The 23,607-nt window shown below is 43.2% G+C and overlaps 1 protein-coding gene across 1 annotated transcript in view; it reads left to right on the plus strand.

Moving 5' to 3' along the window:
• The window catches only part of TMTC2 (transmembrane O-mannosyltransferase targeting cadherins 2), a 322,742-nt gene that overhangs the window by 246,625 nt on the left and 52,510 nt on the right, over positions 1-23,607 (plus strand). The window contains exon 8 of the mRNA XM_032948785.2: positions 1,438-1,622. Within this exon, the coding sequence (XP_032804676.2) occupies positions 1,438-1,622 (185 nt within the window). The remainder of the gene's footprint in view (positions 1-1,437; positions 1,623-23,607) is intronic.

Raw genomic sequence — 23,607 nt, forward strand, 5'->3', positions numbered from 1 at the left:
TTGTGCTGGCTGTTGACTTGAATGTGTACTGGCTCGCATACGTATGCCTTATTTTGATAACGTGTTGGCTTTCCGCACACTCGCGTATCTGCTTTCATCCATATGCCTCTAAGATGTGCGATGCAACTCACTTGAATGTTCCATAACGTCCTTCCTCTTTAATGTGGCATCCCTGAAGAATGTCATGGCTCGTCTTTTAAGGTCGTTCGCTGTAGCATTTGTTCTTTGTTTTTACATAAATCATGATTCCCTCTTGCTCGTCTGAAGTGCTGTGCTCGCAAGCATGACAATGAAATTAACTGTATCGGTCACAACAGGGGGCTTTGTTGAGAAGTGAAATGGGGATAATTGCCCAAGGCAATGCGAAAGGTTTTGTACACGGCAGGAGTATAGATGATGATTACTCTCTTTACAAGAAAAAATGACGGTGAGTATTTTAAAATGAAACCCACATATCATCGCAATGGCAGATGGCACATCCGACTCCTTTTTTTGTGTGCCGTGTTTCTGGCCATTTGGCTGCCACAAGAAGTCTGTGAGTCAGTGCGAGTGGGGTATGAACATCAATGAGTTAAGTTTGATTCCTGCCTAAGGCTAACATTTATTGATGAGTGGTTTTAGTCCCAGGCCTGCCCTAGGTCAACTCAGCCTAGTGCCTGGTGCGATGTGTAAATATCAACACTGAGGAGACAAAGGTGACTGGGGTTAGTTCTGGCTAAGCCAACCAACGAATTCCAATCTGGCTTTAATAGGTTATCACTAACAACACCTGCCCTCACAGTTTATGTAGGCTATACAGGGGACATTGGTCTTTTGTATACGTGTGTGTAGGGATGTGTGTCGGTTTGTGTATAACGCTGTGAGTATATGCGTGTAAGTTTTTGGCTGTATTTACGTGTATTTATGTGGGGGGGGGGGGGGGGGGAGCGGTGGTGTGCTGTGCTACAAGCCCGGCGACCCGCGCTCGATTCACTCTCACGGCAAACACCAGTGACGATTATCCAAACCAGTCCTGAGCCTCCCCTAGCTCGACTTAACCGCAGTCTGTAAACATCATCACTGGAGAGACAAAGGCGGCCGGACTTGGTGCTGGTAATTCAACCCCCTGTGTGCTCCATTGGCCTTCACGGGTGCTCGCTAAGCGCACTTTTCCCAACAGTCTGTTCAAGCTCTACGGGGGAATCTTTATCGGTTGTGCATATAAGTTCCCACGAGGATTAGTGGTGGTGCATTGGATTGAGCATTGTGCTACAAAACCATGACCGCGCACAAAGCCGGTGGCAAGCGGTGTCTGAACCTCCCCGAGGTTGACTGCAGAACCGCAGAGATGTAGGCGGACGCGTTTGCTGCTGAAGACATCAACCTGAACGGGCATCGTCTCTGGCCGTGTGTGTGTGCGCATTGACTTGACGGCGATGGTGGCTGTGGGCCCTCCAGCGGCGTACCTCAACACGGGCATCGTGCTGGTGAGCCAAGGCAAGGCGAGCGAGGCTCAGATCGTGTTCCGCGCCTGCGCCGACATCCCCGACGAGCGCCTCAAGGACCCGCAGGCCCACATGACGTCGGTGGCGAGCTGCCTCTACAACCTGGGCAAGGTGCTGCACGAGCAGGACCTTCACCAGGTACGCAAGGGCGGCTGCGCGCCAGGAGGCTTTCTCCCCCGAGGCCTGCGTGCCACGTGCTTCCAACTGCGCCTTTGACCGAGTTGAGAGAACGCGACGGTGATTTTTTTTTTCCCACTAAATGGGGCTGTGTGCATAGATGGTGTCTGTATGTGCCGCCGCCCATGTTACAGGCTGCCGTGGGGCCACGTTGAGTTTGGGAGCAGAGGGCTCTGCAGAAAGAAAAAAAACATTCGTGTACTGGACGTCTATGCTCCCACATCTATGCTCCCCACCCTGACCAGTGTGGTGAAGTATGGTTAAATAGCCCCCATAACCAACAGTGAGGGGACACCCCCATTCAACAGTGGGTTGACAAAGGGCCTGGCCATGTGCTTGTTTATGAATATATTGAAAGAGGCAGAAATAAAAAGTACCAAAAAAATTCCTCAACTTTGTCATTAACAACGTCTCATAATACATATATATGAACAAAAATAAAATACGTGTAAGCTAACACATATGCCGATCTATGGTGTGTGGCTGCTATACATTTTTGTTTGTTACAGGGCAGCATTAATAACAGGCGTTTCTAATGTTTTGTGAACGTGTGCTAATGCACCACTGCCAACACATTCTGTAAAATTTTATTTTAACTTTGATCAAAACACTCCAAGCTTCTTATGAGGGTGACCCCCGAGTGAACCCCAAGGCTCCTGAGAAATTAGGTGTGTGCTTTCCTGTCTTTTTACTGCAAATGTCTCGTTTTCTTGCTGTGAAATTGTGTCATGCTTTGTTTTTAACGAAACTCACATTGAAAGCTGTAGGAAACTTGTACGTGACTGTCTGCAACTTTGTAGACATTCGTAAGTGGTTTCCAACTGCCACGCTGTGAAGTATCAAATACAGTACAACGATAAGTAATTTCGCCACCTTTCCATCTTCGCTCTCTTATGAAGAAGAAACATTTCTGTAAATACCTAACTCAACGTAATCACGAGCGTCATTGTGGAGAAGATAAGCAACCAAATAAATAAGCACACAATGCCTCCTTTACATATCCGTCTCTAAATAAAATATAAAAATATTTCTTACAAAATCCATCAGCTGTGCACGGCCTTCTGGGAGTGCATAATTTCAGCAGCATGTTTCAAGACAAGCAAACTCTGGAACAGTGTCAACACAATGTCTCATCAACAGTCGGGCTTGCATGAATCATTGCTGGAGAACTCTCAATCTTACAGGAAACGACCCCTTACTTTTTATGCTATGAGATCCTAGTTTGACGCAAAATGATAATAAACATAACTCAAAATAATTAGCATTCTTGTGGAGAATATAAATAGTAAAATAAATGAAGAATGCCTCTTTCATATATCAATCTCTCCATATCAAAATGAAAGTATTTCTTACACTACCCAAATTCTGGAATCTGCCTGGCTTAAATAATTGCTGATGAAATTGTGCACTGCCAGAAGGACCATACAGTTGATGGGGTGTATAATATATATTTTGGGTTAAGTGGAGAAATATACATAAACCGAGAATGTGGAGGTAATAAAGCATTGTGTGTATTTAGCTCGTGATGTGCATTAAGTGAATGAGGTCAATATATCTATTGCATTAGCAGGACAGGTTTATCGTTCATTACATTACATAAAGCACTTCAGAAGAACAGAGAGAAGAATTTGAGTATAAATCGATGGGTGTTTTATAAAAGTGTATAACTTTACAGGTTAAGGGACTGAACTCTAACAAAGTAATTGTAAACAAATATCCCGATCTTAGGATATAAAACTAAACCATTTTTTTATTTTTCCAGGTAAGGCCCACTGAGCTATATAGCTCTCTTTCAGAAGTGGCCTGGCCACAAATGATAGCTCAATGAAATGGTTTATCATGTGCACATTTATAGCAACCAAATACTCTAAACATGTGAGAAAAAAACCGGAGGACCTGGAGAAAAATCCACACAACCACAGGTAGAACATGCCAACTCAAAATATACAGGCGTCAGGGTTGGGATTGAACCCACGACATCCTCCATACTTTCTCACATTCAGAGGATTCTCTGAATACCATGGCAGGGTAGGGTGAACGTGTAATTTAGGAATACATCATAGCAAGGAAGTGTCGTAGATGGAACGTGAGGTTGTGATGCATGGGGAAAATGTCCAGGACAGAAGAGGGAAGGTTTCTGAGAAGGGCATTGGATTGGCACCCAGAGATCGTTGACTGAACCGAAGACCTACACTCATATGGTGGGAACATAAACATCATATCTTGGAGGACAGATGTCTATAGCAGCTGTGGGATCAAGGAAAATTATGGGAATAATGGCAATAGAATAAAAAAAACATTGGAAACGATGGCCTCTAGGCCTTGACTTTTCTGGTAAATATGTTTTAGTATTACCATCTTGGCACAAAGTAAATATTTCCTGTATCAAACTATCTCCATCATCTAAAACACTTAGCAATGGTGAAGCAATCAAATTATATGCTTGGACCAACAGGCAGCTTCCGGTGTAATATATATCGTACATTTCATTGGCCATAATAATATTAAGTACTGGATTATTCAATTGCGGCTCCTCCAATTATATATATTTATGCATATGTGTTTCCTTGTCTTGCAACATCAAATAATTTACTGCACTGGTCCTGTTCCGTAATGTGGGTAAATTAAATGTAAACAGAAGAAATAATGCATGGAGTTGTTTTCGTTAATAAGGCACCATCTACACTTATTCATGGACTCCCTCTGGACACACCATAGGTTAACGTGACCTGCACTCTGTTTCTAAAGCAAGGACATTTGGACTAAATAACAATTTTTATAGATGTGAGTAAAAAAAACATAATCACATTTCACTTTGAAGAATGCAGGCAAAGTGGAAGACAGTGGGTAATTTGGATTATTTTTCAAATGGATGATCTTTGATTTTGGATGCCCTTTCCTTGCCTTTATGTTTCAAACATTCGCACTGAATGTTCCAAGGCAACACATATCAGCCAATACATGAAGATTTTGCAGCATTTACAACTAAAATGGGTGGGCTTTGTAAGCATTGTGATTGATCCAAACGCAGTGTGGGATTTTATTTTATTTTGCCCTTTATGAGGCTCAATAAAAATATTGACGGTACAATTCAACAGACATTTTTAAAGAGTATACAATGACTGTAAATGGTGGTGGTGCTTAATAGTCTATAGAGACACGAGGCAATGGAGACTTGTCATCTGTATGGAGAAGACCAGTTATTGAGTCATCGTGGACTTTTGGAAAGGGCAGTGAGCTACAAGAACAAAACAATACTTTCAATGGATTTGATCAGTAAAATGAATGTACTAATATGTTTGGAGAAGACGTATGGTTCAGAAACATGGCTCCTGACAAAGAAATTGTCAAAAAAACTGAAAACATGCAAAACGGAGGCTGGTGAGATTCGTGCTTGGAATTCCACTCTGAGACAGAAACAGGATCCCTTGAATCAGAGAACAAATGCAAATTAGAAACGTCATGTTGGCTATTAAGGAAAGCAAGTGAGTTTGGGCTGATGGACAAGACTCACGGAAAGGCAACCCAAAGAAAGAGCATGCTGGAGAGGGACCACCATGGAGTCGGAATCAGCTCAAGTACAGCAGTGAAATGGATTGTGGAATTGCAAGGATGGTAATGGCTTGAGGGTTTCATCCAGCAGTGTATATACTATAGATGATGATGATGATGACAGTCATCACTTAAATAATAAAGTAATGAAAAATAAACTACTTTATGGTAAACTATGGTACTCTTTGGTTCTTTCGGTAAAGTCACGTAAAGTCACTCTACAGTGAGGGAAAAAGTATTTGATCCCCTATTGATTTTGTACGTTTGCCCACTGACAAAGAAATGATCAGTCTATAATTTTAATGGTAGGTTTATTTGAACAGTGAGAGACAGAATAACAACAAAAAAATCCAGAAAAACGCATGTCAAAAATGTTATAAATTGATTTCATTTTAATGAGGGAAATAAGTATTTGACCCCTCTGCAAAACATGACTTAGTACTTGGTGGCAAAACCCTTGTTGGCAATCACAGAGGTCAGACGTTTCTTGTAGTTGGCCACCAGGTTTGCACACATCTCAGGAGGGATTTTGTCCCACTCCTCTTTGCAGATCTTTACACTATCGTACTGTGTTAATTTCAATTGGCTGTCATGTGAATTGCATTAATCGTCAATACTTCTCAAGAGAACATTGATAAGCAAGGCATATGCTTCAAGGCTGCTGACATAAATTGCCTGTTACCCAGCTCAACAGATGTTTCCATGGCAGCAGAATGCAGTTGTTCAAGGTGCCCTGCAACACACTGCACGGATCGATGTAATAATCAAATGTGGTCTTGGAGCTGCGATGACATGTTGGGATGGACACCTCTGGCTGCTTACACAGAATCAGCTAGTGGCTGGCCAGGTTAATAGAAACGGGCCTCGTAAGCAGCGCCGGATAATGAGCCTTAGGCCTTCATATTTTGCAGGCCCTCCATGTCACATTGAAGTAACAGCTAAGTGACGGTATGCACCGCCATCGGGCATTTTTTAAATCTTCGAATTACGATCACATCATTCGTGATTTTGTCACAGCTAAAACTATGGGGGGGGGGGGGGGGAACGTTTGAAGAAATTAGTGAAGTGAGTCATTTATGTTTGATACATTTCATGAAAAAAATTCTAAGTGTAAAACATTCGCTCCTAATTAGCCTTAGGCCTCTGATAATCTGAATCCGGCCCTGCTCGTAAGTCATAGTATTAGTGCCTCCATGCTCAAACACAGCAATGGGCAGTGCTCATCTCAATCAACAACAACAATAACCGCCATTCGCCACTAAGTGGCGGTGACGTCACCACGACGCTTGTGCCAGGCCATGTGCACCTTGAGGCCACGTGAAGTGTCGAACGCCCGCTGGCAGGAGGTCACGGGGCAGACCCAAGTGCTACGGGTCAACTGACTAAGATGACTGAGATGACTGGCTGATCCACCACCTGTGCCCCCTACTGTGCCAACCTGCTGTGCTTTAGCCACCTGGCGCTCCGCTCGTTGTGAGCGTCGCTCTTCCTCCCTCCGTTGTTGTTGGAGGGCGACTGCCTCCAACTGCCCAGTAGCATCCTTTATGAGCCTTCTCCACAGAGGCCGATCTTGACACCGCTGGTACCAGTCATCAGCAAGTCCACTCAGCTCCACGTCCTCCTGTACCACATCACTCCATCTCTTCTCTAGCCCGTGCCGCGCCCGTTTAGCCCCCTCGATCCGGCCGAACAAAAGCTGTTTCGGCATGCGGTGGCTGGGGATGCGGGCTACATGACCCAGCCAACGCAGCCTTGCCTGCCGGAGGAGCTCACCGATGGGACCTTGCCCAGATCTTTCAAGCATTTGTGAGCTCCTCACACAATCCAGCCTGGTTAAACCCAGGATGGATCGTAGGCAGGCTAGCCTAAATGTTTCTAACCGGCAAAGATGTTCCATTAGGGGGGTCCACGTTTTTCAAGCGTAGAGAAGGGAGGGAATGACCGTGGCCGAGAAGACCTAAAGCTTAGTGCGGAGCGACAGACCAGGTAGCTTCTACACAGCGTTACGCAACCGATGAAAAGATATTGCCGCTCGACTGATTCGGAGTGAGACCTCTGCTGTTAAACTGGAGCCGGTCATAAGCACACTGCCCAGGTATGGGAAACTCTCCACTCTCTCCACAACTGCCCCATCACCGATTGGGAGTTGTGGGGGTGGAGTGTCCGATGGTACAAATACCCAGGCAGGTGCTTAGTTTTGGTGGGGCTGATGGTAAGGCCCCAACTCTTCGTGGCATGCTCCAGTCTCAGCAGCAGCGTCTCCAACTCCTCCTCTGATTGAGCAGCTATTACCAAATCATCAGCATACATAACGTGGTTGAGCAATAGGGAGACATCCCTTGACCGCACCTGGGCATCAATCAGCCTCCCATTATATCTGTACCAAATGGAGATTGCCCCGGTACAGCTATTGAAGGCTTCACGAACTACGTGGTCAAAATAGATGTTAAATAATGTGGGAGCCAGAGGACATCCCTGTCGCACCCCAAGGTGTACAGGGAATGGCTCTGACTCCCGGCCACGTAGTTTTACCCGGGCCCGCTCACCATCATGAAGGTCCTTAATTATCATGAGCAGAGGGTCAGGGACTCCAAAAGACACGAAGAACAATCCAGAGCCCAGGCCTACTGATGGTATCATAGGCCTTGACCAGGTCAATAAAGCAGAGATGTAGGTCTTGCTGGAATTCCCTTCAGCTCTGCTTTAGCAGACGGACAGAAAATATGGCATCTGTGCAGGACCGCCCTTTCCTGAAACCGCATTGGGGCTCCGCAAGCCTTATCCTCAGCGTGCCTGGCTAGGCGAGGTTGAATAATCCTTGCCAGTACCTTTCCCGGCACACTGAGGAGTGAGATGCCCCTGTAGTTGTTACAGTCTGTGCGGTCCCCCTTCATAAAGAGGGGGACCACCAGGGCATCCTTCCAATCCTGCGGAACCCGTCCAGTGGTCCAGACTGTTGTTATGATGCCATATAGGGCAGTCTGTGCACAAACGCCACCCTCCCTCAGCATTTCGCTTGGAAGATCATCTCTGCCTGGTGCCTTTCCTGGTCTCAGACTTTGGATCACCTTCAGTACTTCCTCAACAGATGGCACCTCAGCCAGCCACTCACAGGGGGTGACTTCCTCCAATATTTGAGGCACCGCAGCCTCAGCAGGGTCATCCCCACTTTGTGCCACGATGTTTTCCTGGCTGAGGGATTTCCCCTCCCCCAGGACCTCACAGAAATGCTCAGCAAATCTGCAAACCTGTTCCTGAGGGTCGGAAATTGGTTCACCGCTTTTTCCCCTAATGATGGTAATAGGTGTGGCACTGCAGGTTACTTTTTTGATGGAGTTAAATAGAGATTTGTGATCGTGGGCCACCGAGGCAGACTCCATCTCCTCAGCAACCCGCGACCACCACCCATCCTTGCAGCGCCTCACGGCCCTCCGAACCTCCGAGCGAAGGCTGCGGTAAGCCTCCTCATTCTCTGACGTGGGATTCTGTAGCCGATGACAGTGGGCCTGTCGCTTTTTCTCAACTATCCTGAACACCTCCTCTGTCAGCCAGGGTCTCTGGGGAGGTCTGGACCACGTACCCAAAGCAGCCATTGCAGCTGCATGAGTCACAGTCCTAGACCTCGCCCATTTACCCTCGACATCAGGAGCAGTGGGGGACGATGCCAACCCCAGCCGCAAGCGATGATGAAATTCTCGCTTGCAACTTTCATCAGATCACTGAGACCAGGCCACTTTAGGTTGGAATGGGGGCCTGGGTGTACACCCACCACCGGAGTGGAAGAATGGGAGGCGCATCATATGGATGACTAGTCGATGGTCAGAGGGCAGATCAGCTCCACGGTAGGTCCTGGTGTCAAGGACATGGGCTCGCATCCGCTGGTCCGTCAGTATGTAGTCCAGCAGATGTTCTTGCTTGGACCTGACATGCATCCATGATGTGTGGATGCGCCGATGCCGGAACAGCGTGTTGGTAATTACCAGCCCATGGGCTGCACAAAAATCTAGCAACCTCCTACCATTGTTATTGAGCTGATCTAGCCCATGCCCTCCAATCACTCCAGACCAGGTGCCAGCATCATGACCAACTCGGGCATTGAAGTCACCCAACAAGATGACTCTATCCTGAGGGGCCACTTTAGCCAGCACCTGTGACAGGAGGTCATAGAAGGCATCTGACTCATCGGCTTTGCCTGCATCCCTCCACGGATGTTCGTCTTCAGTGAGGGCATAAGTAACCATGACCACCACTCCTCGCCTCCGGTTGATGGGAAGGCGAGCGCCAATCTCAATCAACGGGCCCTGAGCCACCAACAATTAACTGAATCAGATTGAGAAGAACTAGAACCACTAGATACTCTTTGTTGTTTTCGGTAAAGTCACGTATAAATAAGAAATAATAAAATAACATAATAGCATACGACGTTTCGGTTGCAACACAAACAGCCATCATCAGGTACAGAAGAGCTAAATTGAGGAGAGAGGGGAAACACATAACCTCAGATGTATATACAGACACCCAAGTACGGGGAACTGACACAGATACAACAGGGGACACAGAGAGAGAAGCATACCAGAAAAACAGGGTTTAGCAAAATTTTTGGAACCATGTAAAGCAACACAGACGGTCGGTCAAAACATAATTAACGCATAGTCCGGTTGATCACGTTATTTCAAAGATTGCTAAATTGCAAGTTATGCTATTATGTTATTTTATTATTTCTCATTTATACGTGACTTTACCGAAAAAAACAAAGAGTAATTCCTGCAGTCACGAAAGCTTCAAATCAAGTCTGAACCACCTCTCAGGGGAAGTAAGAGGTTTGTGTCTTTGTGTTGTCTCTGCTTGTGTATCTGCCTTTGTGTCTTGGCTTGGATTTGTGTCTCTGTGCTGTCTCTGCCTGTGTGTGGGCCTTGTTGCTTCCGAGTGGGTGCTGCCGATCCCCACTACCTCATGCTGATTTGTCCCATTGTCTCTCAGCCTTACCTTCGCTGCCTATTTAAGGCGACTTCACTGTGTGCTTGTCTCTGTGCTGGTTCGCTCTTCTTGGATGTGTGTGTGTGCAGTTTGTATTTTGAGTTTCATACTTAACTTGCAATTTAGCAATCTTTGAAATAACGTGATCAACCGCACTATGCGTTAATTGTGTTTTGACCGACCATCTGTGTTGCTTTACATGGTTCCAAAATTTTTGCTAAACTCTGTTTGTCTGGTATGCTTCTCTCTCTGTGTCCCCTGTTGTATCTGTGTCAGTTCCCCCTACTTGGGTGTCTGTATATACATCTGAGGTTATGTGTTTCCCCTCTCTCCTAAATTTAGCTCTTCTGTACCTGATGATGGCTGCTTGCGTTGCAACTGAAACGTCGTACGCTATTATGTTATTTTATTATTTCTTATTTATACGTGACTTTACCGAAAAAAACAAAGAGTAATTCCTGCAGTCACGAAAGCTTCAAATCAAGTCTGAACCACTAGATACCCATGAGACTATCCCTCCCCAACAAATAAGTAAACATTAGTGCAAGCAAATTATTTAAATTTAGGACCATTTCTAATCATATACCCTGTTCCCATCTCCGATTCTGGTTTTTACCGAGTGGTGAAAATTCCATATTGCAGTGGCAGACTCATATTTTCATCTGACTCTCATTTACGATGTGGTATTGATCAGGTGGTGCTCAATTCACAGGCCAAAAATGGATGGTCGGGTGAATTTACCCTAACCATGAAATGAACTCATAGTCTTGTGATCATGAGCCCTATGTTACAGCAACCGTATTATACTAGATTTCCAATGCACTTTGTGGAGGCCTTGATATTATTGGGACAATTTTTTTAAAGCATTTACTTTTTTACAGCTATTTTCCAAAGTTACTTAAATATTGGACTAACTTTGGCTTTTAGATACTCTTTTTTATTTGATCCCAGATGTTGGGAAGTTGCTAAGCAACACTCCTTGAGATTGCAGCAATTTAACAACAACATGCATTTATGGTCAAAAATGATAACACTGAAAAATAGGTTGTACCTTTGAAAGTGATTTTCCATTTGTGTTTTAAAAGTCAAGGCTTGGTCTGTTTGGACGTGTTCCCTTATGTCTGTTGTTCAGTGCAAGGACTTTCTGTCCAGTGCTACCTGCGTTCCCCATTTATGGGGATATTATTTTCAAAACAAGTATGTTATGCAACAGTCATCATAGAGTTCTTAATATATTCATTTACTGTACCTCATTCCTCTCGTTGGCTAAATTGTTCACAAATGCATACGGGCGAATGGTGCTAAATGTATCTGATCTTGTCAGATCTCAGAAGCTAAGCAGGGGGGAGCCTAGTTTAGTTCCTGGATAGTTGACAACCAGGGATATCCAGGTGTTCACTGTGTCGAGATGTGAATTGACTAGAAGATTATGATTTAAAGCTTTCGTGACTGTGGCGATTCATATTATTTGTTCTTTCGGTAAAGTCACTTAGAAGGGAAACAAAATAATAAAAATATAAAACAATAAAATTCTCACGACGTTTCGACTGCAACACAAGCAATCATCATCAGGTGTGAAAACCACAACAAGAAAATTTGAAAAAAGTGGCGTTTTTCAACGTTAGCACCACAGAGAGCGATTTGACAGTTTGTTCAGATGGACAAGTCCATCTATGTTCGGAAAAGAGGAGGGGGGAGACGAAAAATAATGGATGCGGTCTGAAAGCCACCTTAAGCGTGATCAATCAATTAAGACCCGAAATGGTTTATCAAATCCTTCCAATGATTGCTAAGCCAGAATCCATCTTATCGGTTGAAATTGTCTCTGTGTTTTATATGTGGATAGCTTCATGAACGAATCTCTCATGGTAGCCAGATGGCTTGCACAGAACCTCTGTCCAAGATCCAGGTCCGATTCAACACATTACATAAAATCCGTGATCTGGTTCCGTCTGTAAAAGATGTGATTCCGGACATACTGTACCCTGGCGTCTACAAATTAAGTTGCCTCTGTGGTAGTAGTTACATTGGAGAAACCAAACGACATGTCTCGGATCGCATTCGTGAACACAAAGCAGACCTGAAACACGGTAGGACCAACACCTCTGCCGTGGCAGATCACTGTTATAATTCAGTAGGTTCACGTGACATTGACTTCTCCATAACAGAGGTTATTTGCAAGCCATCTGGCTACCATGAGAGATTCGTTCATCTGAACAAACTGTCAAATCGCTCTCCGTGGTGCTCATGTTAAAAAAACGCCACTTTTTCAAATTTTCTTGGTGTGGTTATCACACCTGATGATGATTGCTTGTGTTGCAGTCGAAACGTCGTGAGAATTTTATTGTTTTATCTTTTTATTATTTTATTGTTTCCCTTCTACGTGACTTTACCGAAAGAACCAAGAATATGACTAGAAGATATTAGCATGGAATTTCACCCCCTCGTATCTATCTGCTAGTTGTAGAGTTACGTTCCACAAGCCAAACACCCATTCATGTCATCGGCCAAACATGTCAACACAGTATCCTCATGAAAAAAGTATTTAGTCTCTGTAATGCCCTTCTGGTTAAAGAATGATCATTTATTCACTTATTTACAAATCCAGTTATCTCTATATCACGTACTTAATGTGAATGAGTTGTTTTTAATATATACAGTATTTGAGGAACTGATACTGTATTTAGCACAGCAAAATTACAGTAATTCGCGGTGATTTGACGAGGCAATTTAGTGGATCTTCTCATCCGTGACGCACCTCAGAGGTTAGTCCCGTAATCCACAGAAAAATGTTGCATCGACGCAGTGTGCCAGGGGTTACAGGAGGAATTGGCCTCTTCCGAAAAAGATCCAGAAATCCGCAATGTTTTTGCGGATGTATGAATCAACAAATTCCACGGATTATGGGAGGAGCTGCGAACTGAGAGGTAGTCTGAAAATTATGTGAACTCGTGGATTATTGCAGTGGAGATTGTAGTCCTGTCCTACTGCAAAGGCAGATGTCTTTGCTTATTGAACATGTAACTGTTTGAGTAACCCTGGAAGATTACAGCTGTGTGTCTGTAATTGTATTGATATCCATAACATATTTCCTCTGGCAAGTTGGAATTACATTTATGTAAAAAAGAAACGAGCTGTATGCTTCTTTTGCATGGATAAGAGGCATATAGGCATGGATAAATGCAGATAATAGAATCTGCCCAGGGTACTTTCCATAACAGAGTGGACAGGGGGAGTTTCACTGAAAAAAAAAATATCTTATCCAATGGTAACCTGGGGAAGCAATACTTTTCTTAAACTGGTAATGGCACTGAGCCACAACGGCTTACTCTTATGAAAATAGTAGAATTTAAATTTGTAAGGCCTATTTCATTCGTAGATCCCAATGCACCATGTATGGAAAACAGAACATAAACAGAAGCAGGGTAAACGGCAAGTACTAGGGAGTAAAGGCCAGTTTAAAGAGGTGAGTTTTCAAGACAGACTTAAACGGTGTTGAAAGTGTACTTTACTGCATATTCTCAGATTAACATGATACATTGTTATGTATATGACTACATTAACCCCCCTCTGATCTTCACACCTGATAGGCTCACAGTGATGACATCACCATTTCTATATTTAAGACCAAAACAGGAGGACTTCTTCACAATTTTGGCTAATTGCCTGTTGAAGCTGGTTGTTAATCACCAGCGAAACGTCATACACGAATTATAAATGTTGTGGGTTTACTCTCCAACACACTGGTGTGCTGAAGTAGTAACCAATTGGCATGTTCTGTTTACGTGACGAACCTTACAAATTGGCTGTGTCGGGTGGTGGCAGGTTTAACAACACATTTATATTTATGCGATCTAACCCAAAAAAAACGTTAATTGTGGATACATATTCTCTCCTTTAGCCAGGGCCATGCCATCAGCTGTGAGAGAATATGCAAGCGTGGTCCTTCGATTAGTTATTGACAAATAAATTACAGTTCGTGCCGTACGCACTCGCTTTCTCCTAAAGGTTAATTTGTCTCCAGCTTCAGATTTGCAGGAAAATTTAGCATCGCTTGCTTATCAAGAATGTGTTTATTTCAGAAGTGGCAATAAGCCTGAAAACAGTGTCACCGAAATTCCACATAATCATTTAAAGCAGTTCTGCTTCTTGGATAACAGCCAACAGATATTTTAGGACTATAAAAAGCATACAATATGTATTTCAGCTTTGTGAAATTTCATAACACAAAACTTTTTGTTGTATCTGTCTTGTCTGTTCGAATCTGCCTAGAAAAATGATATGTGGCAGCATTATAATGAGAAAACATTTTAAATGTATTCCACAAGGTATGTTGAAGTATAATACTGTTTGGACTTAAAACAAACAAAATAACTTTCCCTCTGAAAAGCCAGTGTCCTCTATTCATCTGTCAGGCTATCATAAAGTACAGCTACTTTACTCTGGACCAGTGGAACTGATGTTTCTCAAGAGTGGCTTTGTATGGTTACCAAATTGACTTGGTACAGATTATCCTTAATATCCATGTGTGACTTGACAGTGATAATGGTTTGTGTACAACTGCACAACGGGGGTGAGGGCTGTGTTCACTGAATCCCTACCACAACAACCACTAAGCTCAAATCGTTTTTTTTAAGATGTTTGTAAATTACGCTCATCTTATTTTAGTTTCTACTCTAGTAAAAATATATCAATGCTCTGTACATACAATTCAGGAGGCTTGTAAGGCATGTGATATATGCCTCTAAAAAATATTCAGCAGCAAACCCCAAGTCTAGCAAGCATCGACCTAAGGCCCAAATCTCTTGAGAAAATTGGGATTTTGTCCCGGTTAAAAATTTAGAGCCTCAAGCATAACTCCTTAGATGATTCATTTGAGTTAAATATACTTTAACCGTTATGTTTTGCTTTGATAAAAAAGTGAAAATTTGCACTTGAACACTTATTGTTGCATGTTTAAATGATTGAATTAACACTTGGATGTGTATGTAAATGTAATCCTAGTCGTAATCCAAAATGGCATAGCAAGTTACCACTTTGTTGATGTTTTGTAAACCTTAAACCACATTACTTTAAACCTGTCATGACATTACATTAGCATGTTTTTTTGTATTCACAGAATACTAAAATATATTTTCTGCAAAGCACAATAGTGTGTTGTGTGTAATCCTGTATGCAATATTTGTTGTGCCAGTCTCAGGCAATAGTGAAGTACATTTAAAACGTAATCTACTGTATTTTAAGTCAAAGCACAAACCAGGCAATAAATTGTGCTGTTAGGCACACCATTGTAATGTAAAATACAAAGACACAAATTACCCACATCCAGCAATGGATCTCTTCTGCCATTGCAGGACAATCTAATGTAGATGTTTGGAAGGTTCACAAAACAGTGACATTCTTTTAGTTGGGGATTTTAATGGCCCTGCTAATGTTGACTGTGTTCTGATGTTATGCTCTTAAAGATATGATTACATATTCTTAGCTCTTTCAGTAAAGTCACGTTAAAGGGAAACAATAAAATAATAAAATATATATAAAACAATAAAAAAATTCTTACGACGTTTCGACCATAACACAAACGGTCATCATCAGGTGTGAAAAGCAACGGCAAGAAACATTTGAAAGAAGTGGCGGTTCGCATTTATTTATTTTTAAACGGTGTTTTTATTTATTAAAAAAAACGTTAGCGCCACGGGCAGCGATTTGGCAGTTTATTTAGAAGGACGAGTCCATCTATGTTCTGAAAAGAGGAGGGCGGAGACGAAAAATTAATGTGTGCTGTCTGAAAGCCATCGTAAGCATGAACAATCAATTAAGACCTGAAATGGTTTATCAAATCCTTCCAATGATTGCTAAGCCAGAATCCATCTTATCGTTTGAAATTGTCTCTGTGTTTGTATATGTGGATAGCCTCATGAACGAATCTATGGTAGCCAGATGGCTTGCAAAGAACCTCTGTCTTGGAGAAGTCAATGTCATGTGAGCCTACTGAATTATAACAGTGAGCTGCCACGGCCGAGGTGTTGGTCCTACCGTGTTTAAGGTCTGCTTTGTGTTCACGAATGCGGTCCGAGACATTTCGTTTGGTTTCTCCAATGTAACTACTACCACAGAGGCAACTTAGTTTGTAGACGCCAGGGTACTGTATGTCCGGAATCACATCTTTACAGACGGAACCAGATCACGGATTTTATTTAATGTGTTGAAACGGACCTGGATCTTGTATTTATTCAAGATTTTGGAGATCTTTTTTGTGATCCCCGCAATGTAGGGTAAAGTGATGGTTTTGAAAGGCTCCTCAAGAGGGTCCTCCTTCATGGTTTGAGTGATAGCTTTGCGGATTGTGTAGTCGGAATAACCATTAGCCTTAAGAGCTTGGTGTACGTGGCTACTGGATGGGATCCTCTCCACCCCAACACTAACTATATTGTTAGTGACTACTGGATGGGATCCTCTCCACCCCAACACTAACTCTATTGTTAGTGACTACTGGATGGGATCCTCTCCACCCCAACACTAACTATATTGTTAGTGGCTACTGGATGGGATCCTCTCCACCCCAACACTAACTCTATTGTTAGTGACTACTGGATGGGATCCTCTCCACCCCAACACTAACTCTATTGTTAGTGGCTACTGGATGGGATCCTCTCCCCCCAACACTAACTCTATTGTTAGTGACTACTGGATGGGATCATCTCCACCCCAACACTAACTATATTGTTAGTGACTACTGGGTGGGATCCTCTCCATCCCAACACTAACTCTATTGTTAGTGGCTACTGGATGGGATCCTCTCCACCCCAACACTAACTATATTGTTAGTGACTACTGGATGGGATCCTCTCCCCCCAACACTAACTCTATTGTTAGTGACTACTGGATGGGATCCTCTCCACCCCAACACTAACTATATTGTTAGTGACTACTGGATGGGATCCTCTCCACCCCAACACTAACTCTATTGTTAGTGACTACTGGGTGGGATCCTCTCCCCCCAACACTAACTATATTGTTAGTGACTACTGGATGGGATCCTCTCCATCCCAACACTAACTCTATTGTTAGTGACTACTGGGTGGGATCCTCTCCCCCCAACACTAACTATATTGTTAGTGACTACTGGATGGGATCCTCTCCACCCCAACACGAACTATATTGTTAGTGACTACTGGATGGGATCCTCTCCACCCCAACACTAACTATATTGTTAGTGGCTACTGGATGGGATCCTCTCCACCCCAACACTAACTATATTGTTAGTGACTACTGGGTGGGATCCTCTTCACCCCAACACTAACTATATTGTTAGTGGCTACTGGATGGGATCCTCTCCACCCCAACACTAACTATATTGTTAGTGGCTACTGGATGGGATCCTCTCCACCCCAACACTAACTCTATTGTTAGTGACTACTGGATGGGATCCTCTCCATCCCAACACTAACTATATTGTTAGTGGCTACTGGATGGGATCCTCTCCACCCCAACACTAACTATATTGTTAGTGACTACTGGATGGGATCCTCTCCATCCCAACACGAACTATATTGTTAGTGACTACTGGATGGGATCCTCTTCACCCCAACACTAACTATATTGTTAGTGACTACTGGATGGGATCCTCTTCACCCCAACACTAACTATATTGTTAGTGGCTACTGGATGGGATCCTCTCCACCCCAACACTAACTATATTGTTAGTGGCTACTGGATGGGATCTTCTCCATCCCAACACGAACTATATTGTTAGTGACTACTGGATGGGATCCTCTCCATCCCAACACGAACTATATTGTTAGTGACTACTGGATGGGATCCTCTCCACCCCAACACTAACTATATTGTTAGTGACTACTGGGTGGGATCCTCTCCACCCCAACACTAACTATATTGTTAGTGACTACTGGGTGGGATCCTCTTCACCCCAACACTAACTATATTGTTAGTGGCTACTGGATGGGATCCTCTCCACCCCAACACTAACTATATTGTTAGTGGCTACTGGGTAGGATCCTCTCCACCCCAACACTAACTATATTGTTAGTGGCTACTGGATCATCTCCACCCCAACACTAACTATATTGTTAGTGGCTACTGGATCATCTCCACCCCAACACTAACTATATTGTTAGTGACTACTGGGTGGGATCCTCTCCACCCCGACACTAACTATATTGTTAGTGGCTACTGGATCATCTCCACCCCAACACTAACTATATTGTTAGTGGCTACTGGATGGGATCCTCTCCACCCCAACACTAACTATATTGTTAGTGGCTACTGGATCATCTCCACCCCAACACTAACTCTATTGTTAGTGACTACTGGATGGGATCCTCTTCACCCCAACACTAACTATATTGTTAGTGACTACTGGATGGGATCCTCTCCACCCCAACACTAACTATATTGTTAGTTTTCGATTTAAAGCTTTCGTGACTGCAATGATTCATCTTCTTTGGTTCTTTCGGTAAAGTCACGTAGAATGAGAATAAAATAATAAATTGATAAAATAAAATAACACAATAATATTCTCACGACGTTTCGGCCACAACACAAGCGGCCTTCATCAGGTGAAGGGGGCGAGACTGTCTGGTAGGACAGCGCTGGAGTGAGAGAGCCACGTTCAGATCACGGCTTTTAAGCTGTGTGAGAGGAACAAAGAGCCTTGACGAAGGAATTAGCATAAAATTTAGCATTGAAATGGCTGAATGATTAGCTTGTGACTGGTCACAGAAATAGCTATGTTAAAAGTTAAAGCATACACATCCGCAGAGGCACCCATTGTTAAAAGGAATTAGCATAGAATTTAGCATTGAAATAGCTAAGTTAAGGCATACACATCCGCAGAGGCACCCCTTGACAATGGGATTAGCATAGAATTTAGCATTGAAATGGCTGAGTGATTCGCTTGTAACTGCTACAGAAATAGTTACGTTGAAGTCAGAGCATACACATTCACCGAGGCACTTAGTACAAATCAAACAGGAGAATTTAGCATTGAAATAACTAGGCGAATTTAGCATTGAAATAACTGGGTGATTTGCTAGTGACTGGTCACAGAAATGACTACACATCTGAGCTATTCACAGTACTATATAGTGAACCAATAAAAACTAAAATATAAATTATCTTCATGTTATCAATAAACTCTATATTCTCCAATCAGCTAAGCTACCAACCATAAGTCGTTATATATCACAATGCTATATGGTGAAAAAATTGGTGGATTCTTACCCTCAAATTTCCGTACCACGGATAGCTACGGGCCCCGTTCAGACGGACGAGTTCGTCCATGGTCGGAACAGAGGAGGGGGAGAGAGACAGCTGCGAAGCCCTAGTATACTCCATGTTGTAAACCATACCATTAACCGTGGTGTGAGAGGTATTAAGAGGCAATGCTGGCGAAAGAGCTGCGGTCTGAAGGTCATCGTAAAATTACAATTAATTAAGAACAGAAATGATTTAACACATCTTTCCAGTGGTTACTATGCCTGAATCCATCTTCTCGGTTGAAATTGTCTCTGTGCTTGTATATGTGAATGGCCTCATGAACGAATCTCTCATGGTAGCCAGTTGGTTTGCAAAGAACCTCCGTCTTGGAGAAGTCAATGTCACGTGAGCCCACTGAATTGTAACAGTGATCTGCCACGGCAGAGGAGTTCGTCTTACCGTGTTTCAAGTCTGCTTTATGTTCGCGGATGCGGTCCGAGATATGTCTTTTGGTGTCTCCAATGTAGCTACTACCACAGAGGCACTTTAGTTTGTAAACGCCCGGGTACTGTATGTCTGGAAGAGCATCTTTTACAGATGGAACTAAATCACGGATTTTGTGTACTGTGTTGAATCGGACCTGGATCTTGTGTTTATTCAGGATTTTGGAGATCTTTTTAGTGACCCCTGCAATGTAGGGTAAGGTGATGGTTTTGAGTGGCTCCACAAGAGGATCCTTCTTCATGACTGGAGTGATGGCTTTGCGGATTGTGTAGTCGGAGTAGCCATTAGCCCTGAGAGCCTGGTGTACGTGCTTGAGTTCACTGGTAATGTGTTCCTGGTCGGAAATGCATTGGGCTCTATGGTATAGAGTCTTGATGAGGCAGTTCTTCTGGGATGGATGGTGGTGGGAATCCGGTTTCAAGTAAGCATCTGTATGGGTAGCTTTCCTGTAGACAGAGTGGCTCATTGAACCATCATGTCTCCTTTTAATTAAGACATCCAGAAAGGGTAGTTTGCCATCTTTTTCGACCTCCATGGTAAATCTGATGGCTGGGTGTATGGAATTGATGTGGTCGCGGAATTGGTCTAGAGCAGGCTGGCCATGTGGCCAGATGACAAAGGTGTCATCAACGTACCTCTTCCATAAGGTCGGGCGTAGAGTGGCAGTCTGGATGGCGTCAGTTTCAAATTTTTCCATGAATACGTTGGCTACAACCGGAGATAGGGGGGAGCCCATTGGGGTGCCCTCAGTTTGTTTGTAGAAAGTTCCATTCCAGGTGAAGTATGTGTTGGTTAAGCAATGTCTCACCAGGGGGGGTACATCAGTATGCAGTCCTTGATGAACCAGGTCTTCAATGATAGCGATGGTGTCAGGTACCGGGACTTTGGTGAACAAGGACACCACATCAAAACTGACAAGCAGGTCGTTTGGGGACAGGGAAATGTCTTTGATTGTCGATACCAGGTGAGTAGAATTTAGTACCGCAGAGGTGGTTTTTCCAGTGAAAGGTCGCAGTATATCAGCCAGAAAACGTGCCAGTTTGTAGGTGGGGGAGCTGATAGTAGAGACGATGGGACGAAGGGGTGTATCTTCTTTGTGTATCTTTGGAAGGCCATATAATCTTGGTGGTCTGGCAGCAGAGGCTTTCAACGAGAATTGTTTGTTCTCATCAATTAATGCTGTTGAATCAGAGATAATTTTGTTCGTTTTGGTGACCAGGCTGTTGGTGGGATCTCTTTTTATTTTTGTATAGCTGCCATCGTTGAGTAGTTGTTGAATTTTGTTGTTATATTCTGTTTTGTCCATGATGACAGTGGCATTGCCTTTGTCGGCTGAGAGAACGACAATATCATCCCTCTTTTTTAATTGAGATAATTCAAAACGTTCGTCTTTGCTGATGTTGCTAGGTGGCAACTTAGCGTTTTTGAGGGTTGCAGCGATTTCAGATCTTGCTACGTCTGCAGAGATGTGACTCAAGCCCTTGAGTGCAACGTCGACATGGGCAATGATATCATTAACCGGTAAGTGTCTCGGTGTGACAGCAAAGTTTAGACCTTTAGCTAAAACGGATTTCAGACCATCAGAAATGGAACTGTTACTGCGATTAATTACGACTTTGTTGACGTCTATCTTTTCGGTGTGTGGATCCGATTTTTTGCTGGAGAGGTGATTGAATTTGGAAATCAAATTGTCCCTACATTTGTTCGACATAGTGGCAGCCGAAGAGGTAGTCATATTGTCTACATGTTCCCAATCCGATGTAGACATTGTTGCTGTCAATTTTAAGTGTGATTTGTAGAGTGTCTTGTCTAACTGATCGAGTTCGGTGCGTGTAAGTATGATTTTTTCCGAGATAAGAGCGAAGCTAGTTCTAGCTAGAATTCGTTTTGCATTGAGAGAAGTTGCAACAGCAGAGGTTAGTGTAAATGCGGTTGGTATTACCTTAGAGTCGCGGCATCTCTTCAGAAAGGTGAGAGACTCGATTAGTTGAGCCTTCTTATCCCGAAGTCTGTTGAATGATCTTAAGGATGTGTGGAATCCCTCCCCGTAGAGGCGGTTAAATTTCGATTTAAAGCTTTCGTGACTGCAATGATTCATCTTCTTTGGTTCTTTCGGTAAAGTCACGTAGAATGAGAATAAAATAATAAATTGATAAAATAAAATAACACAATAATATTCTCACGACGTTTCGGCCACAACACAAGCGGCCTTCATCAGGTGAAGGGGGCGAGACTGTCTGGTAGGACAGCGCTGGAGTGAGAGAGCCACGTTCAGATCACGGCTTTTAAGCTGTGTGAGAGGAACAAAGAGCCTTGACGAAGGAATTAGCATAAAATTTAGCATTGAAATGGCTGAATGATTAGCTTGTGACTGGTCACAGAAATAGCTATGTTAAAAGTTAAAGCATACACATCCGCAGAGGCACCCATTGTTAAAAGGAATTAGCATAGAATTTAGCATTGAAATAGCTAAGTTAAGGCATACACATCCGCAGAGGCACCCCTTGACAATGGGATTAGCATAGAATTTAGCATTGAAATGGCTGAGTGATTCGCTTGTAACTGCTACAGAAATAGTTACGTTGAAGTCAGAGCATACACATTCACCGAGGCACTTAGTACAAATCAAACAGGAGAATTTAGCATTGAAATAACTAGGCGAATTTAGCATTGAAATAACTGGGTGATTTGCTAGTGACTGGTCACAGAAATGACTACACATCTGAGCTATTCACAGTACTATATAGTGAACCAATAAAAACTAAAATATAAATTACCTTCATGATATCAATAAACTCTATATTCTCCAATCAGCTAAGCTACCAACCATAAGTCGTTATATATCACAATGCTATATGGCGAAAAAATGGGTGTGAGAGGTATTAAGAGGCAATGCTGGCGAAAGAGCTGCGGTCTGAAGGTCATCGTAAAATTACAATTAATTAAGAACAGAAATGATTTAACACATCTTTCCAGTGGTTACTAAGCCTGAATCCATCTTCTCGGATGAAATTGTCTCTGTGCTTGTATATGTGAATGGCCTCAGTGATCTGCCGTGGCATGGCAGATCACTGTTACAATTCAGTGGGCTCACATGACATTGACTTCTCCAAGACGGAGGTTCTTTGCAAACCAACTGGCTACCATGAGAGATTCGTTCATGAGGCCATTCACAATTAATTAATTGTAATTTTACGATGACCTTCAGACCGCAGCTCTTTCGCCAGCATTGCCTCTTAATACCTCTCACACCACGGTTAATGGTATGGTTTACAACATGGAGTATACTAGGGCTTCGCAGCTGTCTCTCTCCCCCTCCTCTGTTCCGACCATGGACGAACTCGTCCGTCTGAACGGGGCCCGTAGCTATCCGTGGTACGGAAATTTGAGGGTAAGAATCCACCCATTTTTTCGCCATATAGCATTGTGATATATAACGACTTATGGTTGGTAGCTTAGCTGATTGGAGAATATAGAGTTTATTGATAACATGAAGGTAATTTATATTTTAGTTTTTATTGGTTCACTATATAGTACTGTGAATAGCTCAGATGTGTAGTCATTTCTGTGACCAGTCACTAGCAAATCACCCAGTTATTTCAATGCTAAATTCGCCTAGTTATTTCAATGCTAAATTCTCCTGTTTGATTTGTACTAAGTGCCTCGGTGAATGTGTATGCTCTGACTTCAACGT

Source organism: Petromyzon marinus, chromosome 7, assembly GCF_048934315.1.
Source record: "Petromyzon marinus isolate PM22_M1 ecotype Great Lakes invasive population chromosome 7, UKy_Petmar_22M1.pri1.0, whole genome shotgun sequence".
Lineage (NCBI taxonomy): Eukaryota > Metazoa > Chordata > Hyperoartia > Petromyzontiformes > Petromyzontidae > Petromyzon > Petromyzon marinus.